At 40.8% G+C, this 19632-nt stretch overlaps 1 protein-coding gene and 1 long non-coding RNA gene across 7 annotated transcripts in view; one reads left to right on the plus strand and one right to left on the minus strand.

Annotated features, from left to right (window-relative positions):
- The window catches only part of IFT81 (intraflagellar transport 81), a 34550-nt gene extending 22803 nt beyond the window's left edge, over positions 1–11747 (minus strand). For 3 of the 4 annotated variants that reach the window (XR_009819934.1, XM_010204617.2, XM_062010255.1), the window contains exons 1-7: positions 11303–11747; positions 10418–10521; positions 9665–9845; positions 8301–8390; positions 7149–7214; positions 6720–6830; positions 5715–5799 (exon numbers count right to left, since the gene is read on the minus strand). Coding sequence is in view for 3 of the 4 variants with exons in the window: in XM_010204617.2 (XP_010202919.2) it covers positions 5715–5799; positions 6720–6830; positions 7149–7214; positions 8301–8390; positions 9665–9845; positions 10418–10521; positions 11303–11446 (781 nt within the window). In the remaining variant the exon portion in view is untranslated. The remainder of the gene's footprint in view (positions 1–5714; positions 5800–6719; positions 6831–7148; positions 7215–8300; positions 8391–9664; positions 9846–10417; positions 10522–11302) is intronic. The other variant, XM_062010254.1, reaches the window with a different exon arrangement.
- Positions 11748–11930: 183 nt separating this feature from the next.
- Positions 11931–17154, plus strand: LOC133627092 (uncharacterized). Of its 3 annotated transcripts, none has more exons than XR_009819935.1 (3): positions 11931–12459; positions 14793–14971; positions 17023–17154. It is a non-coding gene; the product is annotated as an uncharacterized LOC133627092 (long non-coding RNA). The 3 variants fall into 3 exon arrangements; XR_009819936.1 differs by having other exon boundaries at positions 11931–12294; XR_009819937.1 differs by lacking the exon at positions 11931–12459 and adding an exon at positions 13828–13917.
- Positions 17155–19632: the final 2478 nt, after the last annotated feature.

The following is a 19632-nucleotide window of genomic DNA, read 5'->3' on the forward strand; positions in this document are numbered from 1 at the left end:
TGCAATAGCCATTGTGTACTTGGCACTACAGCCATACCCTGAGGAACACACTTGGGCTTATTGAGAGAGATTTCCCACTTCTTTCTTTCTGAAGAACTCAATTCCAGCCTTCTTCAGCCCACGACCAGAGCTGGGCAAGAGGGACCACATTTTAATGTCTCACTGAGAACCTAGCACCTCTGCAAATGCAGCAAAGCTTCCCACATACACCGTGAGCTGAATTCTCACCTCAGATTGACTAGGAACACAATTCCCAATTTGCTATAAACCAAGCTCTTTGGTGTGGGAATCAAACTGATATTCATTTAACTATTGTGATATTAAATATTAATATTTTCATTTAATCAAACCAATGTATTGGTTTTCTCTCAGTAGCACAAAAAATCTGCATATATAGCCTAGACTTTATTACTTGTACTACTCCAGTTTTCCTATCAAAATGTACCTGCCTAAATGATTTGTTGTAGATTTGACACTAAACTCAGGAAATAACCACACCTAAACAATTGCTTTCCTAACAGTGGGGACCTATTGACTTCACAGGTTATAACCTTGATGGCTATCTAGATTAATTTCTCAGATAACCTCAGTGCTACTACCAGCTTCTCTGAAGCACTGACTGCTTACTCTTGACAGTACAACAGGCAATGAAGCAAGTTAAAACTTGACATCTTGATGGGGAAAGACAGGATGATGTCAACATCCCTCTTGACTAACGTAGTTTGTTTCCTAAATACTTTGGATATACTTTTCCTCCTATATGATTCAACATATGGAGAAGTAACTACCTAAGAGCTATTTTTGCTGCTTATCAGAATCTTGAAAAACAAAACACAGGGCAGCTCTTGGTTTAGTTTTTCTTTTCACTGAAAAATATCCTTTTTTTAAATTCCCAGGCTAGAGGAAAGAAAAGCAAGCATACTTTAAGTCTTTCCATTACACATATAAATTATGTTTTGAATGTTTTAACATTGACTTATGGTTACAAAATCTACATACGTAAGCTGCACTGAAAGTCTGGCTCTGTGCCCTAAGGTTATTTTAGCAAGGCTCTGCCAACCACGTATTTACATGTGGAGAGCTATTAAGAGCAACTCCTCATGTTTTCCATTCAATGTTTTATTATTATTATTATTATTACCAAGAGAGGGATGGGAGAAAGAGCTGCTCAGTGCTTGCTCAGTCATGTATAAAAGAGGCAAGTTTCTCGGCACGATTCTGCTAATGGATCTAAAACTTGATTCAACTTGTGCTCAAATTCAGACTTCTTTTCCTCTACAGGCCACTGATGGTGCATCCTGTAACAAAACCAGTAACTGGGTTTTTTTTTTCCTGCCTTTTAAAAAAGAGGAGCATTCACTTTAGAGACAATCTGCCAACACATTGTTTAATATCACACAGGAAGGCCACGACAAAGGCACGTCTAGAACAGACTTCCACGTGCATTCACTTACAAAGCCTTCACTTCCCTTTCTGCACTCACCCTCAGTCAAAAAGCACTGCAATTATTCCCATCACAGCTTCCATTGATACCACTGCCAATTTTCCTGTATTAAACAAAGGCCTGGGACATGCAAATACTGACAGATTATGATCAAATCATCCCTTCAACATCTCCTTGAGAAAGTAAAAAGCTTCCTGAACTTGTCACTCTAAGTTCTGCTTTTCGTGTTTAGAACTATGATTGATGCTCTTTGAAGTCTCTCTGACCTTTCAACATTTTTCTTGAATTCTGGGCAATGGACACTCTGTTGTGGTGATGGACATATCAGAGCTCAAGAGAGCTAATAACTATCCTATTCCATTCTCTTCCATAAATAAGAGCATGGATGGCACCAAATCTTTGACTATAGGAAATACAGTTCTAGCCTTTTTACAGCATGACCTACACATCCTTTTCAGAGTCACTTCTTAGGAAAGAGTCCCACATGCCATAACTACACTGCATATAAGTTACTGCTCGAGGAATACTGTGGCATTTGGCTATTCCTTAAAATATATACTGTTTGCACAGGCTTGGCTTCCTAAGTGATTCAGGTCATTTCACCAGGCTGCTCTCCTCATTATTCTGTCATTTCCCCAACTTTTAGTTCATCTGACAATTTCACCAGTGACCATTTGCTGTTTTCTTTCAGCTATCCATGTAAATGCTAAACAAAAACAGAGCCAGACATTGATTTCTGCAATGTCCCAATGAGAAGCATCCAGTCAGTGATGATTCTGATCAATTTCCTCTGTAAAAATGTCAATTTCCTTTTAATAATAGGTCATGTTGATTTTTTACTGCTTTGTTTGTTCTTTCAAAGTGGGGTGCAAGTAAAGAGTTGATGGTCTTAACAAAGTCAACCATAGCAACACTGCTTGAAAGTGCTTTACCCCTGACCCTGCATCTATTGACAGGGACTTCAGAATAAACACAGTCATTTAAAGATGGAAATAAAGTTCTGCCTAAGCCTTTTCCCTTTACCAGATACATCTATAATTGCAATATGATCTGATGTGTTGGTGGACATCATTTAAACTTGGAATTTTAGGGAAAGAGAAATGTTACTGTTTTCATGCATTAGCATGAGAGAGCTAATAGCAGCCTAAATCTGTATTTTTCATCAAGTGCTCAGATGACAGAAAACAGACATCTGTACAAAGCAATTCCTCTGCTGTCTTCGATGTTCTCAGTGCTCTAAATCTATTGCTCCATATTAACTTGATGAAGTGTATAAATTACACTTTTCACTGTTTATCAACAACAACCATCTTAACACATTCCTTTAATCAGTACTTTCAAGCTAATCATCTACTTCTTCATATTTCTGCCAATAAAGTCAACAATAATGTTCTGTAAAATGGACAGAGAGCAAGAATTTCAGTAATACAGTTCACTTTTTGGCATTAACAGTTTGTGTTTGTGCCAACAGAGACATTCAAAGCAAAAAGATGGCAATCTTGCTGAGAAGGCATGAGCTAGGTTACTCAAACTGGTGGTCAGTGTTAATGAAAATACTATTCATATCCACAACATCAACATGAAAAAACCCCAGAAACTGCCAATTCATGATACTTAGTGCTACCAGCAGCAACTGCCTCTCTTTAGTTAAACAGCATCCTGAGTAAGTACCAAAGTTAGTGAACGTGGAAGGAGTGTACTGTGGAATCAGTACAATCAATTGTAGTCTACAAAACATAACAATCAACTGTTTCTCATGATACAATACAAAGCCTTATCAATTTTATATCTCTAGGAGTTAAAAGCCTACTAACTATAAGCTGTATTTTCCTGGCACTGATGCTAATTGCATGTTAATGATACTCAGGAATACAGGCTAGTTGAATTCTTTCAAGAGTTTCTTTCCATTTCTTCAAAGTACTTCATCCTAAACTAATTATAAGACAAAGTAATCAAAGCAGCATGCATCCATAAGACAAACAAAAAAGCTTCTACTCAATAACAACTTTTATCACTTTATTTGGCTTTGGGAGAAGAAGCCCCTGAAGTATTAGAAATGGAAGAAAATTATTGTAAAGTATCTAACTTTTAGTGAAAATCCACACTTGCCAACCAGCCATTGAATTGTCAGCACACAAGCTACACTGGCAGGAGTAGGCAGCTGAGATACCAAAGTGCAGCCAAAGGGAGTTCTTAAAACAAAATAAATTGTGCTAAGTGTAGACCAACAAAGCTTTTAAAGTAAATGGAATCCTATTCAGTACACTGTGGTCACCTAATTTCAATTATTTAAAAAACATGGTTGGCATTCTTTAATTGCTCCTACAGGCAGTGTCTTTGTAACTGCTGTGGAGAAAAGCAATTACAAAGCTAAGTCCTGAAGTCTTTGGGCAAAGTTTCAACACAGCTTTTCTTAAATAATGACACCAAGTTTTTCTTCAGAACATCTAAACACTTTTTTCCCCTCTCTGCCAGCAGGACTCAAGATAAGGAAATAAAATATGTTAACTTTATTTTCATCTCAGTGATCAAATCACATGTTTACTGGATTTTGTTATGTTACCTTTGCTTCTGTGAACTGAACCCATCAAGTTTCCATTGGCCTTAAAAAAACCCGGGAACTGAAATAGAAATGTTGATACAGCTTTGCTGTAGAAACTCTCCGATAGCTACCACAAAAATAGAACAGTTATAAAATCCACTGCAGGTCCCTTTGAGTAACAAAGATGTTCAGATACTCTTTTAGTTCCATTTGTGGTTCAGTGGCTGATGATGATCATAAAAAAATTAAAGTCAGGTTACGAAGCAATAAGGACACGGCGTGGTGGTGACTAAAGAACAGCCTCCCAGTCAAAGCAGCTGCCAAAGCAGGTGTGAGATGCAACTGGAATATTAAACATACTTGAAAGAGTAGAACAATGACTTACTTGATTAAGTTTAAATCCAAAAATAGCCAGATTCTATATTTTTGAAAGTAATTTATACAATAAAAATCATTCTATAAGCTTTTTTTTTACCTGGAAAAGCAACTGGAAAAGCCCTGTGAAAAGGACCATTCTGGGTCTTATACCTTCACACTACTTTACTTACAGTACAGTATTTCCCCACAAATCAACCCCACTGCCTGTATGAACAGTATGTAAAACCTCTGTCAATCCCATGATGTTTTATTAACAACCAAGGACAAGAGACAAACTGAAAGGGGGTTAAGTGATTTGCCAAAGGTCACACACATCTGAAATAACAAATCCTAAACTGCCTCTGTTTTGTTGTCGAACAACAGGTTCATCTTTGTTAATGTTTCCTTCAAAGGAATTAAATCATCAGAAATCTAGAGATTGTCAAACTGTATTTGGAGACAGTCAGTTGGGCATTTATCTGGTAAACTCCTTCCCACCTGCTGTTTTTATAAATGATTACAGAATACCAACTTATTCCACAAATAGTATCATTTCTTTAGCTGAGGTTATTTGCAGGCTGAAATATGAGAAAACAAAGAGCAGCAATCTCGCTGTTAATGTAACACAGCAACATACAATCCAGTCAGCTGCAGTCATGCTGTGAAAACAAAGTATTCTCCTATGTAAATAGGAACATAAATAGGTAAATATATTCATATTACATATATCTGCTTTCATATATAATTAGTATCTATTATATATATACTTACAAACATAAGCATATATAAGTGTTTGTGTATATATATTATCCATGATCTATTTTTAAAAGCTTAGTTAGGAAGCATCTTTATTTTTGGTACCATACAAAACAGCACTACAGTAAGAAATAGGCCTTAAAGCTTTTCAGACAAGTATTTTATAGGAGGTAACAAGAAAAAACAAGCTCATATTGAATAAAGCATTGTTTTCCATGCATTTGTACAGTCATTTAGTAAATTTTTAAGCAGCACTTCACCAATGCCCCATTACAAATACAAAAGGCATAAAACCTTAGAAAAGACAAACTTCTGATTTGTAAGAGGTTTCTGCTTTTCACAGCTGGGTTTTTTCCTCACAGGGTATTATGGTTAACATTCACTTTGTAACTGTTTTAATTTAACATATCATCTTCCCTTTTGATTGCCTCCCTGGCTTCACATTCAGCCTTGGGATCTCCAGCACGTGCATTCAGAGCACAAGTTATTTCCTTCTTTAGATTCTCTGAAGTTCCTATATGCTTTTTGGCACTATCATGTTACTGACAGCCATCCAGTTTTGCTTTTGTTTCCAACAGAAATGTAAACCCCCAGCCTTTATAGATTACTACTTACTTGCAGGTTTCAAATCCACTACTGCCTGACGCATCTCTTTCAGCTGGAGCTGTGCTCTTTGCAGTCTCTGCTTTGCATGGAACAACTTTTGAGAGAGAATTGGACACACATAAGCTCATTCCTTTACATATATTCAAACAACTAAAACAAAAAAGTATCAAAAAGAATCACAAACATAAGAAGTGGTAGCTAGAAGCAACTGGTCATTATCTGTTTCATGAGGGAATGTGCCAAAGCAAATTTTCAACCATTGGCCTGGGCTTCCATGGATGGAATTAGCTGGACATCACATTCCATTTACTTGTGATCTCACCAAGGTCTAAGGAAAGACCCAAGAGCTTGAAAGCCTTCTGATCTAGATAGAAACTGCAGTACTAGAGATCAGGGGGAAGTGGTTCCCTTTTAATACAATGCTGAAGTTCATGCTACAGAATTTGGTGAGATGATACCATGATATTTCACTGGATTTTATTAAAGTGTCTTGTTTTGATAACGTATCTCAGGTATAAAACCCAACCTTGTATTCAGATGTCAGCTGCTTCCAGTGCTGCCCAGAGCATCATTTTTGTCAAATTCAGGACCAAAATCCCAAGGTTATCTTGATCCACATTCCCTCCTCCACTCCATTAACACTTGCTGTGTTACTGAGCCCCTGATATCAGTGCAGATGCACAAATCAAACTAAGGAAACATTCACATGCTACCATAAATATAAAGAATTCTCTTTGGGTGCTGCCACAGTAAGTCACGGAACATTTCCTGGGACAGCTGAAAGATGATGTCAGTAGCAGCTGAGGCAAGCCAAGAATCTTGAATGAGATGTTCAAGACTTGCAGGGTCAAGCCTCTTCCCTTAAAACGTGCACGGATATTTTAAATGGGATTTAACTTTCTGGTGCTGGGAGAAACTCTGGACTGTTGTTCCTGATGTACTGTTTTAAATGCATGATTCTCAAACAAGTGTCAATGACTGTTCATTTTAATGGGCATGTCTTGATAACAGTACCTGATTTTTTTGTTCTTGTTTCTGTTGAGCTAAAGATTCTTCTCTCTCTTTTTCTACGCGAAGCTGTCTTGCTATTTCAAGCATTCGTTGATGATTTTGCACTGTCTCCACCTACAGCAAGTGGATAAATAGTGCATGTTACTGTCAGATAGTTGAGAAATGCATTAAAGAGATCATATGTCTCACAAGCCCATTTAGTGCTTCCTTTCCATACATGTTACTACTCAGAAATGACAGCGAAGCAGTGGACTCAAGATTCTTAAAAGCCCTGGACTAACGCCGAGGGAGATTCCCTGTGGGTCAATTAGTTACTCGATTCCTTCCTAGACATACAGTATGTTTATCTTAATCCTTGTTTGCATTCCAAAATCAGAGTTGCAAGCCAAGGATTATGACACTGAAATGTAACAGTGTTACTTCTCTTATTACCCTCTTCTTAAGACGCTCTACTCTTTTGTGGAGTTGATCTTTCTCCTCTTCCATTGCACTGATGTCCTAAAACACAGAAAGAATAGATCCAGAAAAGTTAATTTAGTTACAACATAATATGGATTGGCTTAAAATTCTTATTTTCATATACATTTGAACAGAATCCTCCTCTGAATACACTGAAGCAGTTATCATTTTATTGATTTATGATCAGAACATCCATGATTTCAATCTCTCTTTCTTACTTCCCCCACAGTTCCCACTCCTTTTATGCTAACATTCCTTCATTTGCATCCTTGACTATTACTGTGAACACTGAAAATAAAAGCAGGTGGATTTCTCTAAAATAAAACCAAACAAACAGAAACAACCAAGCAAGAATAGGCATTAATTCAACATGTGATGCAGTCAAACATATGTTCTTAATGTTACCATCATTATCCACTTCCTGGCAGACAATTTGGCATGAGGTTGCATAGAAGGGAGGTTTGTGGCCACTTTTTTGTATTAAAATTGCCCAAACCTAGGACAATCATGTTAAACACTTTCTAGTGCTAAAACATATATCCAAACATTATTCTCCTTCAGTTATTTTACAACACCAGGATTCCAAAGATTAATAGTTATGAGAGAAAGAGGAATAAATAGTTGGCATTTAGGCCTTATCTCAACATCTCCTTAACTTGTCCATATGTCTTAATGGAAAGTTGTACTTGGTCTTGAATATTTTTCTGAAACAGGACAAATAGCTTTACTTAACAGCTTAGCCACAGAGGATCATCATTTCTATTGACTTAGGTTCTTAATTTATTCAACAACCTCTGAAATTATTACCCTGAATCTATCAGTAAAGCAAAAGCCTTTGGATCAGTTTTATATCCACAGGAGAAGGAGCTCTAATATTTGAAAATCATGCTGAACTGTCTTGGCAGCAGTTTCCCAATCTGCTTCAGCAAGCTCTGTTCTTAACACAAGTGAGGACTTTCTAATCTGTTTGCCAACAGAGACAGTTTCCAAAAGGCAGCTGCAGTGCCTACCAGCTCTGACCTCTCTGCAGCTCACACACAGCAATGACTCCACAAAACCAACAAATGGAACTGACAGTCAAAGAAAAACCTGAACAAAAGTAGTGCCATTTTGTCAGATATTTACCCTTCTTATTTCTGCTGTTGATAAACCAGATGTTTTGAGCTGCTCACACTCCTTATGTAGGTTTTTAAATGTTTCTATCAGTTCTTCATACTACAAAAGAAAAGCAAAAGCATGCTCAATGAGCTCTGAGTCTGAGGATTTTCAGACCAACATGTCACTTTAGTATGAAGGCAGTAAATACAGAAAGAGAAATATGGTCAGAACAGGAATTAAAGACATTTTTAATCATAAAAGCTTGTCAAGTGAATTATCTTCCATTTTAAGGTACACTCAGAAATTTCTTCCACATTTTTACCTTTTCCCTTTTATTACAGTGTATTTTCATAACAGGAAGATATTATCTTAAAGTAACAAATTATTTGCTCTTACTATGAATCTGTGTATATCTGTAAATTCATCAGCACAAAAAGGAAAACCTTGATCTAACAACGTGCTTTATCAAAACAATGGGGCTTCCATTTCTAGAGCATTGAACTTCAACCCAGCACAGAGGCCCAAGAGCACACCTGACTCAACATGTGAGAAACAGTTTTGACACATTGCATAATTGTGCCCTCAGTATAATGTAGATTGATATATGTAGTTCGGTAGTTAGAAAGAAGTAGACAGTGTGCTACTTCCACACCAGTACATTGCCCACCAGTAATCTTAAACTGAGAGGCAGTGTGAAAGTCTGTGTGGGCAGAGAAATAACAGGGGACAGAAAGAGTTTAGAAATATGGATAGGAAATAAATTTAGATTCAACTTGGAGAAATGCAAGCTGAGATATAAAGAAAGATAATCTCCACAGAAACAGCCATTCAATGAGATGGGAAAGTCTAAAAAGAGACTATCAAGTCATTTTTTACTTCCTGGAAAGAGCAATTGATAAGAATTTTGAACACAAAGGGGCAATGGAAAAGGCCAGATCAAACAAAGGCATCATATCCCTGAGCAGTGAAGCAGCAATTCCATTCTATAAAACCCTGGGGAACTGGCATCTAGAATTCTCATTTCTGGTTGTTTCAATATCAAGCATGCACTGACAAGCTGGAATCCATTTTTTCTAAAAAGCAATAAACTGGCTTGGCCAACACAGATCTGAACATTATTTAGTAGCCCGTACCTGATGGGCTTAAACTCCTTTAACTCAATGCTAGCTATTAATATACAATTTCAGGGTTACTGAAAGAAAAGTGGTTAGGACTTAAGGTGGTCAAGACTTTCTTACTATGAATCCTTGCTAACTCTTGAGGCCAACATGCTCTTAACATAGCTCTTTTGAACATGGACCTCAACGGTAACTCCCCCATTCATTTATTCTTCCTTCTCTTGTCATTTTAAGTAATTAATGTAGAATGTTGGCATTCATGAAAAATGGTACCTGTTCGTTGATGTCAGCCACAGTATCATCCTGTAGGAACTCTGCTGGCACTTCCAATTTTACCAAGAAACGTGCCAGGTATGCTCTTTTCTTGAGTTCATTGGTCCTCTGGAGAAGCCAATGCAAGATAGGATGAATTACAGGTTTGCTTCCAGTAACTAACCCTTGGCGAAATGCACTCCTACACAAAAACAACCAGGGAATACCAATAAATCTCAAACTAAAGAACACTGGATTGGAAGAAACAATTTGCAATATTTTGACATTCCCTCTCCACTTGCCTAATGATTTTCTGAATGCTGTTAACAGAGAAATCACTCATGGTGCCAGACTGATATTTATGATGCCGATTCTGCTACCTCCAGACACATAAAAACCCCATCACACATAAAGGCGGTGTGGGAAGAGTGTGGGCTTTCTCGGTTATAACCTGGGGCAGGAGGGTGCGATTCCAGCCTCGGGCGGCTGTTTCTGATAGGGATGGGGAAGGGACCGACCCTGCCAGTCAGGCGGCACCCTCTCCTGGCTGGCTCCGCAATAGCAGCTGATGCATCACGGCCACAAGGCCACCCAAAACCTGCAGCAAGCCTGCTGCTGCCATCCCCTATACCATAGGAGCTGTCTTTAAGGCATTATACATTCACGCTGGGACAGCGGAGGTCAAAACCACATGCAACTGCTGACTTAAAGGTTGTTACTGTATAGGCTGCAAAAGATGTTTTACCTATGATTTGTAGACAAAAAGATACTTACAAGTCTGATATACCTCCTGGAGGTTTGTACTTGAGGATACCAAGAAGACTCAACATTCTTTTAGCTGTTTGTTCCGGCAGCTCCTCTCTAATGTCAACAGCCTGCTAAACAGTTTAGAAAAGAAAAAAGCAATTATCTCCTGTTTGTCCAGGTCATGTTAATTAACTACAGTACTAAAAGAACTTACTTTATCCATTTATCACGTCAATGAAGTGAGACGCTCCATTTTTTTCATCTCTTTTATCACCAGACTTCAGTTCTTTTCTAATGGATGTTTTTTCAACGTGTATTCAAGTAAATTTATTCTAGGTGTACATCCTCCCTGCTCATAGCACCTCATCTATGCAAAGTCATTACCTCCACCAAGAAAGTCAGATATCCAAGCATGCCAAGGCACACCTATCTGCGCCCTAGATGTATGAACAATCCTTTCTGATACTTTTGGTAGTGCCAAAGGAGTTGAAAGGGATTCAACACCTGTTGCAACAGCTAAGTCATGAGGGTCAGCTCTTGATCAGTTCTTGCCCTGTGCATGTGCAGAAGACATAGCCTGACTTTTGACTTAAAACAGCAGTTTTGAGTATGAACCAAGTTAAGGTTTGTGCATCAAGGAAAAATATAAAGACATCTGTCTCTGGGAGACAAGTATCCAGTATCCTTGGCCCAAGAAACATTTCCTGGCTTGCTAAAAACACACAGATGTATAGACAGTAAGGATTCTTGCCAGGCACATTTATTTCAAGGGTCATACAAGCTATTTTGGTAAATCAAACATGCCACAAGATTAAACAGAGCCTGACCAAAATAAAAGCAAATTTCTGTGTCCAGCCCATTTAAGATGTTCAGGATTACACAGGCCTGAGCACCTCTGGTTGCCTTCCTTACCTTCGGGTCAATCTCCCCCAGAACATCATTGAGCAGCTGCAACAGCTGCATCGACTCTAAGGAGTCAAAGGTGATTAAATTGTAGTTCTTCCTGAAAGGCTCCTGATTGAGCTTCTCAACAATGAACTGCATTTGATCACTCATATTCCTGTCCTGGAAAAAGCTCTGCAGAAAAGACAGAAGAGATGTCAGGAGGCCTCGGCGGGGAGAGGTGCCTGGGGGCTGCCGGGCGAAGACCTCAGCTCAGCGAGGCCCATGGCAGCCCAGAGGCGGAGAGCAGACACCGGGCTCGGCAGCGCCCAGCCCGGCCGCCCCGTCAGCCCCGGGGGACGCTCTGCGGCCTACGAAGGAAGACCTGGCCCCTCACAGAGGCTGTGGGGGAGTCGGCCGAGCCCCCAGCGCCGGCAGCAGCGCGTCCTTCGCGCCCTCCCGCGCGCCTCCCGGTTACCGTGGTAACGGTTGCGGGGCCGGGGCGGCGGCGTCACTTCCGACCCTCGCCGCGCGCAAACGGGCCGCACTGAGGGGGCGGCCGCGCGTGCGCACAGCGGCGGCGGGGCGGGGGCGAGGGGCCGCAGGGCGGCCTGTGGAGAGCCGCGGCTGCCCCGCCGGGGCGGGCCGGGCTGAGCCGGGCTGTCCCGAGCTGTCCCGTCCCGGCGGAGGGCGGGTCTCAGCCCCCTCCTCGAGGGTTTCGCAGCCCTCGCGGTTGGGTGCGGCCTGAGGGGCGGCGAGGCGGAGCAGGCCGCACCGAGGCGCATCCCGGCGACGTCGCAGCCCTTCCCGCCGCGCCTCTTTGCCAGCTCGGCGGGACTCTGGGAAACTCGATCTCCACCCCCTTTCCTGACAGGAATTGGTCGGAAATTGGGGTTTTTATCCCCTGGCCAGAGGGCAGCTGGCGGCGGTGGGCGGCAGCGGGCCCTGCCCCGCGCTGTGGTGTGAGGCAGCGGCAGCAGGCGCAGCGCCATCGCTAGACGTGAGGTGGAGTTAGCAGCAGGGTAGGGTCGGTGCTCCTCTGCCGTGTGGGAAGAATGGCTGAGGTCGCTGTTAGGTGGTGCTGGGGCGTACACATTCCCTAGGCTGTCTCTCATGGGGCCTCTTCACAGCAGAAGTGCTGTTGATGAAAGGAACGGCAGAAATAGGTTTGAGATTCACCCTTTAAGGTATATACTTAGCTTTGCAGTTTCTTGGAGGGAGGCTGTTGTCGCATGTGTAGGAGATGTACAAACAGATTGATGCAGTTACCCAGTTAAGAATTCTGGCGGTCCTTGACAGCATAAAGACATGTCAGGTGTGGCTGATGCACGTATCAGGTGAATGGTTGCTTCATTTCTTTGAAATGGAAAAATGCACAGAGGATCCCAGTGAAACAGGAATGCCAGTCCTGTGCCCAGGCCTCATGGGGGGCAAACAGCAAATTTATGTCCTCAGGGTTGAACATCAGTTGTCAGTGTGCCTCAAAGGAGTAATAAATAGATAGTGCTTGCTATGCTAAATCTGAAACAAGGACAGGAGCCTCACAGATAACAGTCAAAAAATAGACTATATATTAAAGTGAGATTTGTGAAATGGTTGTCTCTCAATCTGTGAGGTTTTTGTTGCAGATCCTTCAAAACCTATACTTAGATCTTAAATAGGTGGATTTTTGAGTCTGCTATTGCAATTAGCTTCTTAGATAGTCTTAGAATCCCATGTGAGACCACAGATGACAGATTAAAATATGCAGTGAGTCATACTAAATTGGTGCCAATTGAAATGCACAGGTTGTAAATCACTGCAGAATTTGACTCAGTAAATAGCAATCATAAATGTAATACTTTGCAATTCTGAGCACTGCGTCTGTCTTGTTAGATCTCTTCTTTCCAAGGAACAGAAAGCACTTCATAAATTACTAATTTACTGGTCTTCATGGGAAGCCTGAAAAGTGACACTGTGTTGGTGTCATAGCCTTTAAGTGGCTAACCTAAGTTACAGAGGGAATGGACAGGTTGCTTGTGATTGTGCATGAAAGTTGTGGTAGAGCCAGGAATGTAATCCAAGTCTCCTGACTCCTGGATTTGAACTTTAAAACCAGATCATGTTTCCTTTGTGCTTTCAATCTGTATAACTGACCTTTAGGAATCGTATTTACCTACAAGTTCCCAGAAGAGATCTGCTTTCCCTTGACATGCTTTCCTGGTATCAGTTACACTGTTCTTCTGATGAGTATTTTGAGCATATAGAATCCACAGAGAACAAATGAAAACGGTATTGCCTGGGTGGCACTGGGGACCAGGTCTGCTCCCTGTAAAAACACAAAAAGGTAATAGGAAGTGGTAGTGTGGGTCTACCACTTAATGCTAGAGAAACCTTGTTTCTGTAAATACTGATACACATCCTTTCTTCAGACCTTGGTGCAGAGGAGAGTGATTGTGCTCACTTTGCTGGAGAGGGATCTGTGCAAAGGTGCTGCTCTGAGATTCTTCTTTACATCAGGCTATTTTAGTCCCCATAGCTTCCAAGAAGGAAAGGACCATTCCTCTCTTTTCATGTCTCTCTAATGTTAAAGAGGCAACAGATAAAGAAGAGGAAGGATGTCTGAAGCTTTAGAATAAACACCAAGATAAGAAGAAATAAAGATGGTGAGATTGTTTAACTCTGTTGTCATGGAAACCCATGACTTCTGATTGTTCTGACCCTTGGGGAGGAAGGACACATCCATGACCAGATGTCATTAGAGCTGGCCTGGCTGAGCTCTGGCTTGCTGGCCTGTTCGAAAGCTCAAGTGATTGAAGGCAGGAGCAAAATCATACGTCAGAGTTGGGATTTCCCGACTTGGAGAAAGTGTGATGTTGTACTTAAAGTTGCATGTTTTCACGATCCTTCCTTGCAGCAGTTGTGTGCTATTGATAGGTGCAGCCCAAAGTCACCACCCTGCTACCCCTTGATATTTACACGCTGGAGTGAAGACTCAATTTTCAAACTTATGCTTTAAAAAAGTTAGGGCTTATCTCAGTCTCTTGACCTCTGTATCACAACAAAATCTTTACATTCTTTTTTAAAAGAGATTATAGCTTTCTGTGCAGACTTGTGTAACTATTACAGGAAGCAGCTGAGATATGTGATACTTGTCTTGTTATCTTAGCTGTGGTGATGTGTCTGAATCAGGTCTTAACAGAACTGGAGACCAGTGTGCATGTATATTTGTGTCTCATTGTGGTAGCATTTTCTGAATTCTGAAGTTAGTTTGCACGGAGAGTGATACAGGGTTTCAGTCAAAGTTTCCTGATGACACAAGAGTTATTCTAGTAATTCAGCCCTATAGTTCCACTCCTTTCTCTGAGTAGGGTTTATGTTTTATATTGTGTGGCTTGTGGAAGCTGCTTATTAAAACAGCATCATGCATAGGCAGTGTGTGGAAGAAAGAGAATCGAGCCTGCAAATGAGCTATCCAAAGCTCTTCAGATCTGCAGGCATGGGTTCATTACTCCCTCCTGACTTTCTTCTCCCTTTATAGCTACTGCTGTGTGGATGACTGCCTTGCAAAACTGTGAGGGAGCTCGACCGTAGAGGCCAGCAAATCACAGCAGAACGAAACCTGAGCAAAGCAAAATCATGCTCCATGGGCGAAGAGAGATCACCTTATATGGGAACATCATGGGCAAGAAGATGAATATGTCCAGCTGAGCTGCTGAGGTCAGATCCCAAACAGATGTAAGATGTTAATGTTAAAACAAGAGCATTTAGGAAAGGAAGACAACACTTACTTCTTCACTTAGGCAATCTGAGCCTTCCTGTTGTCTGTTTTATTTTAAGTATTGTGTTATGTGTATGTACACATAGGCCTGGCTGCATTATATTAAAAATACATTTCTTTGTGACAATTCCAGCACCTAAGTGCATCCCAGGTCTGCTTCTGGTTCCCACTTGCAGCTTTTTCAGCTGTTATTATGTAGCAGGATTCTATTTATTGAAGTGTCAATAATACCAACCCCAGCAAAAGCCTAAGGAGCTATCACCAGTGTCTCACTAAATGATGCCTGTTTGTGCAGAATGTGACACATTCCTGTGTGCTAAAACATCTAAGACAATTCCAACAGCCAAGATGCCTGTCTGGTTCTGAATGTATTTTCATGATTATAGCCATAGATAGCATTCCATGGGATGTAAAATACCAAAGGATTGGGAGAAGCCTCATGGCAATGGGAGGCTGTGTTGCACATGGGCAAATGTTTCTTGTAGTGGGATTTTGTCTGGTTTTAACTTGATGTTCAGCACTTTGAGTTTTGTGGCAGCAAACGAGGTCGTTGATCTGGTGTTCGGCCATTCTTGGAAGATGGATGTGATTGTGGGAACTTTGTGGTGGGAATGTGGCATGGGATGTTATCTAACAAGGTGGGGTTGCTTGAACAGAGTTAACTAAGCTTCCTCTAAAAATGACGTGCAGTTTTGTTTCTTGCCATGCTGTCTGGTTTTGTTGCTTGTCTGAAAAATCCAAAATAACTCTACTGAATAATGTCAGATCTACACCAGTGTTTCTGAGATTAGAGTCTGCTCTGTAGAGTCTCCTCTTCAGGGTCAGATGAAATGGCAAGTCAACCCTTGCAGCAGATTTCAGGGACAATAAGATGTTTTAGGAATATGCAATAATGATTGCCTCCAAAGGGCAGATTTTCCTATTTGCTGCCAAACTAGGACTGTTCTTAGTGATAAGTATTTGCTGAACAAAGTCTGCTGAAGTTCATAAAGTCGGTTTCATTCTCATGGGAGGGCAGCAAGCCAGGACATTGAGCACACTGATCCCAATCTCACAAAGAAATCATGTCTGCAGGAAATTCAAGTTGCCTTACTAAGGTACTATACCCACCTACTGCTGCTCAGAGCTGGTTTCCCACTGCCAGTTTCAAATATGGTTCTCCAGAAGGAAAAGGCTGAAATGCTGTTATAATAGATGATATAAATAAGGGAACATTGATCAGTTGCTTTCTATTTCTCTTCTTCTGATGCTACTTCATCCCCCTCCAGAACAGACATGTTAAACTGAAATGGTGCTAGTTTTTGTGGCTTTTTTTCCAAATCAAATCTTTGACATCACTTTTATGTAGTGTGGAAAGTATCTTCTGAACATACAATTTTTTTTTAAAGTTGATAGTACTTTTATGAGCTACATGACTTTCCTGTCAGCTTAAAACCAGGGGCATCCCTCCTCCTTTTATTAACACATTTAATTCTTGAGAAAGAGAAAACATTAGGCCAAGGTAACAGAGGCAGTCAGCATGAGGCACAAAAGTAGTCATTCTGGAAAGTTAAGGACTAAGCATTTTAAGCTCTCTTGAAAAAACCCAAAACCATAGAGAGGACACTACTGTTTGTGACAGAAAAAGTCAAAGTCTAAGTAGACAGCAACACAGCATGGGTGAAAGTGTTTGGATGACATCAAGCCCTGTTGCAGTTAATTGGTGTTTCACAAATGGCCTCTGAAGGGCCAGGATATCACCTCATATTGTCTATATAAGTTAGGATGGGAAATTCTCTTCTTGCAGATATCAGTTCATTTCTGACAAAGCCAAAAGTTGCTGAAGTGAAACCAAGGCAGTCTTTGGTCCAGCTGATGCATGTGTCTCACACAAAAAGGCCTCAATTACATGAAAATGGACATCTGACTTTTATCTTGCAGTGCGTTTTGTCAAAGAACAAGACAAAGAGGCTGACCCATTTGATTCTTACAAGATTATTTGTCCTTTCAGGTTTATCTGGCCAATTGTATAATCATCACTTACAGACTCTATCAGACATTGACAGCTCAGTTCATGCTAGTTGGAAGGGAGTGGCTTACACAAGCAACAGGACCTGGGATACAGAAGAATACACTCTACCAACACAGGCAAGTCTTAATGTCAGTCCAGTATTCAGCTTCCACTGATCTGGTTTTGCAGGTAGCTGAGCCTTTATCTCCTACAAACCAAATAACTAGTGAAGGTTATACCTGCTAAGAGATATCTGAGAACATGTTTTCAGAACCACAAAACTGAGGTTTTATTGGCTTCTGCATGCCCTTACTGAAAGGAGAAACAGTGAGAGGGAGCAGAGGGAGGGGAAATGTGAAGAAGAGTACAGATTGGCATGAATGAGGGCTGATCTCACAGTCACTCCCATTGAAGTCCATGGTTGCTAGTGAGTGGAGTGACTGCAGGATCTGTTTGTAGGGTCTGTAACACTCCTGTGATAGGTGGTTCTCAGAATAAGTCAGGGAACTTGTGTCCTTTATTTGGGACCAGTTGTCCAGAAGACATCATACTGTTTTCATCATCTGAATTCTTTGTAGTCCTGAGATTCCCTGAATTTCGGGTCCTGGCTGGCTGATCACCTTCCCTGGTAAAGACTAAGTGCTCACAAAAAAATGCTGACTTTCCAGGAGGGCACAAAGATCTAAAGTTTTCTGGCCACCTTTATCTTCTTTGTTTAATTTGCTTGTGTTGTTGAATTAAAGTTCTGACTGAAACAGCTGGTTTCTCAATTTATCCCAAGACTCAGATATGCAACTTCATATAAAACTGTGAAGGAAATTACTTCACCCTCAGCCCAAACAATGACAAGCACTGTTGACCCAAGCAAACAGCTAAATAAGGATTGATGAGGTGTGGCAGGACTATGGTTTGGGTAGTTCTTCCTACAGCTTCCTCCTATAGAAAGCTGCAACAATCTGAAATGTCAAGCTGCCTATCTTAGGTTTGAAGAGGTATCCACTCACATCTTTAAATTGTCTCTCATTGGCAAAAACCTCTTGTCTTTGCTGAGAAAGTGCTTGTTTCTCTACAGGAGGTCAAACAGGAAGATGTATGAACTCTAATGCAGCTGTTAAAACCTGTGAGGTCAGGGCATGGTGCCCCGTGGAATCTGTGGAAACCACCCCTACGTAAGTGAGGGAGTTACCTGTGGGGTTTTTAATGTCACAAGATTTACTTTGACAAAGCAGTGAAATTTTAGGATGATCCCTTTGTGTAGGCACATACAGATCTCATGTGTGTAAAACAGCTATTTCCTTCATAGCCATACTGTTAACACTCATTATAATATCTAAATAGTTTATTCTACCAATCTGTCCTGCTGTGTGATTCTGCAGTGAAGTCATAGCCTCCAGTTTTTATCATCATTCAGCTGCCATAGAAACACTTTTAGATGTCACAGGCTCATCTTGAATTCACTAGAGGCATTTGGCTCATTAATTCAAATGTCAAGGAAAATGCATCAACGTAAGATAGGTTTAATTGGTGACAGAACTAAAAAGTTTCCTAACTTGGAGCTTTCTTCTCCAAGATTAGGGCTCTGTGATGTAGTTCTTTGTGAGTTCAGTAGGGGTGGTTTGGTTGCCTGTACATTGTGCTGCAGGCTAGTGTTTAGGGATCCACCTCCGACTGAAGAACAGTCTCTCCATCATCTTTAGACAGATGATGAAAACCTCAGTGCTGGAAATCTGTTACAGTGATGGGAAGAAAACTCTAGGAAAAAGACTTCAAGGGACAATGCTGCTGTGACCTACAGAGTAGGATGGAGGAGCTTTGTAGCCATCTCTTTTTGTAACCCCATGACTGTACACTGCTCCAATCTGAAAATGTTCTATTTCTATTCTTTATCAGCCAAAGAATGACATAAATTTATGAAAGATTTTATTTCAACTGAAATGATGGGAATTATACTTCAAGAGAGCAAATTATAATCAATTTTAGCTCCTCTAAACCAGCTTTGAAATATATCTGTAAGAAACTAGGTCAATTATCATTTTTATTTTTTTAATTTATCTGAATCTCTGTATGTGTATTAATTTAGTGAAGGCTGCCAGGTCAGATGCTGGGCAAAATACTCTTCATCAAGCTGGCCCTTGGCATCTTCATTTCAGAAGGCTGAATGGGCTGGAGGAGGAAGGGAGAAGAAACTACATCTCTTTGTGTTCTGCAGCCTCATGGTATTATACCCCCTGGGGAAGCTGCACAGATCTTCACTTACTCTTTTGCAGATATGCAAGGTACAACAAGCTACCACATGGGCAAGAGCAGAGAACCTTTCCAAAGTCTCTAGAATACAGTTTGATGTCCTTATCTTCAGCACAGTAAATGCAATTCTTTTTTCTTGTGGAGAGAGAAGAAAGCTTGGTATTTCCTTAACCCCACTTCTGCCATATACTCTTCTCTCCTGTCCATCATTCAGGGATGGAAGCCATGTCGGTTGCATTCTTATTGTCCACTTCAAGTTAAGAGTTCCTGTGACCAGAGGATGTATTTTCTAGAGTCATCTAAAAATTGCTGCTTTCTTGTGGTGGGTATGTGGCAGCAGGAGTGCGTTGGTGTTGAAAGAACTCG

Source organism: Colius striatus, chromosome 17 (assembly GCF_028858725.1).
Source record: "Colius striatus isolate bColStr4 chromosome 17, bColStr4.1.hap1, whole genome shotgun sequence".
Lineage (NCBI taxonomy): Eukaryota > Metazoa > Chordata > Aves > Coliiformes > Coliidae > Colius > Colius striatus.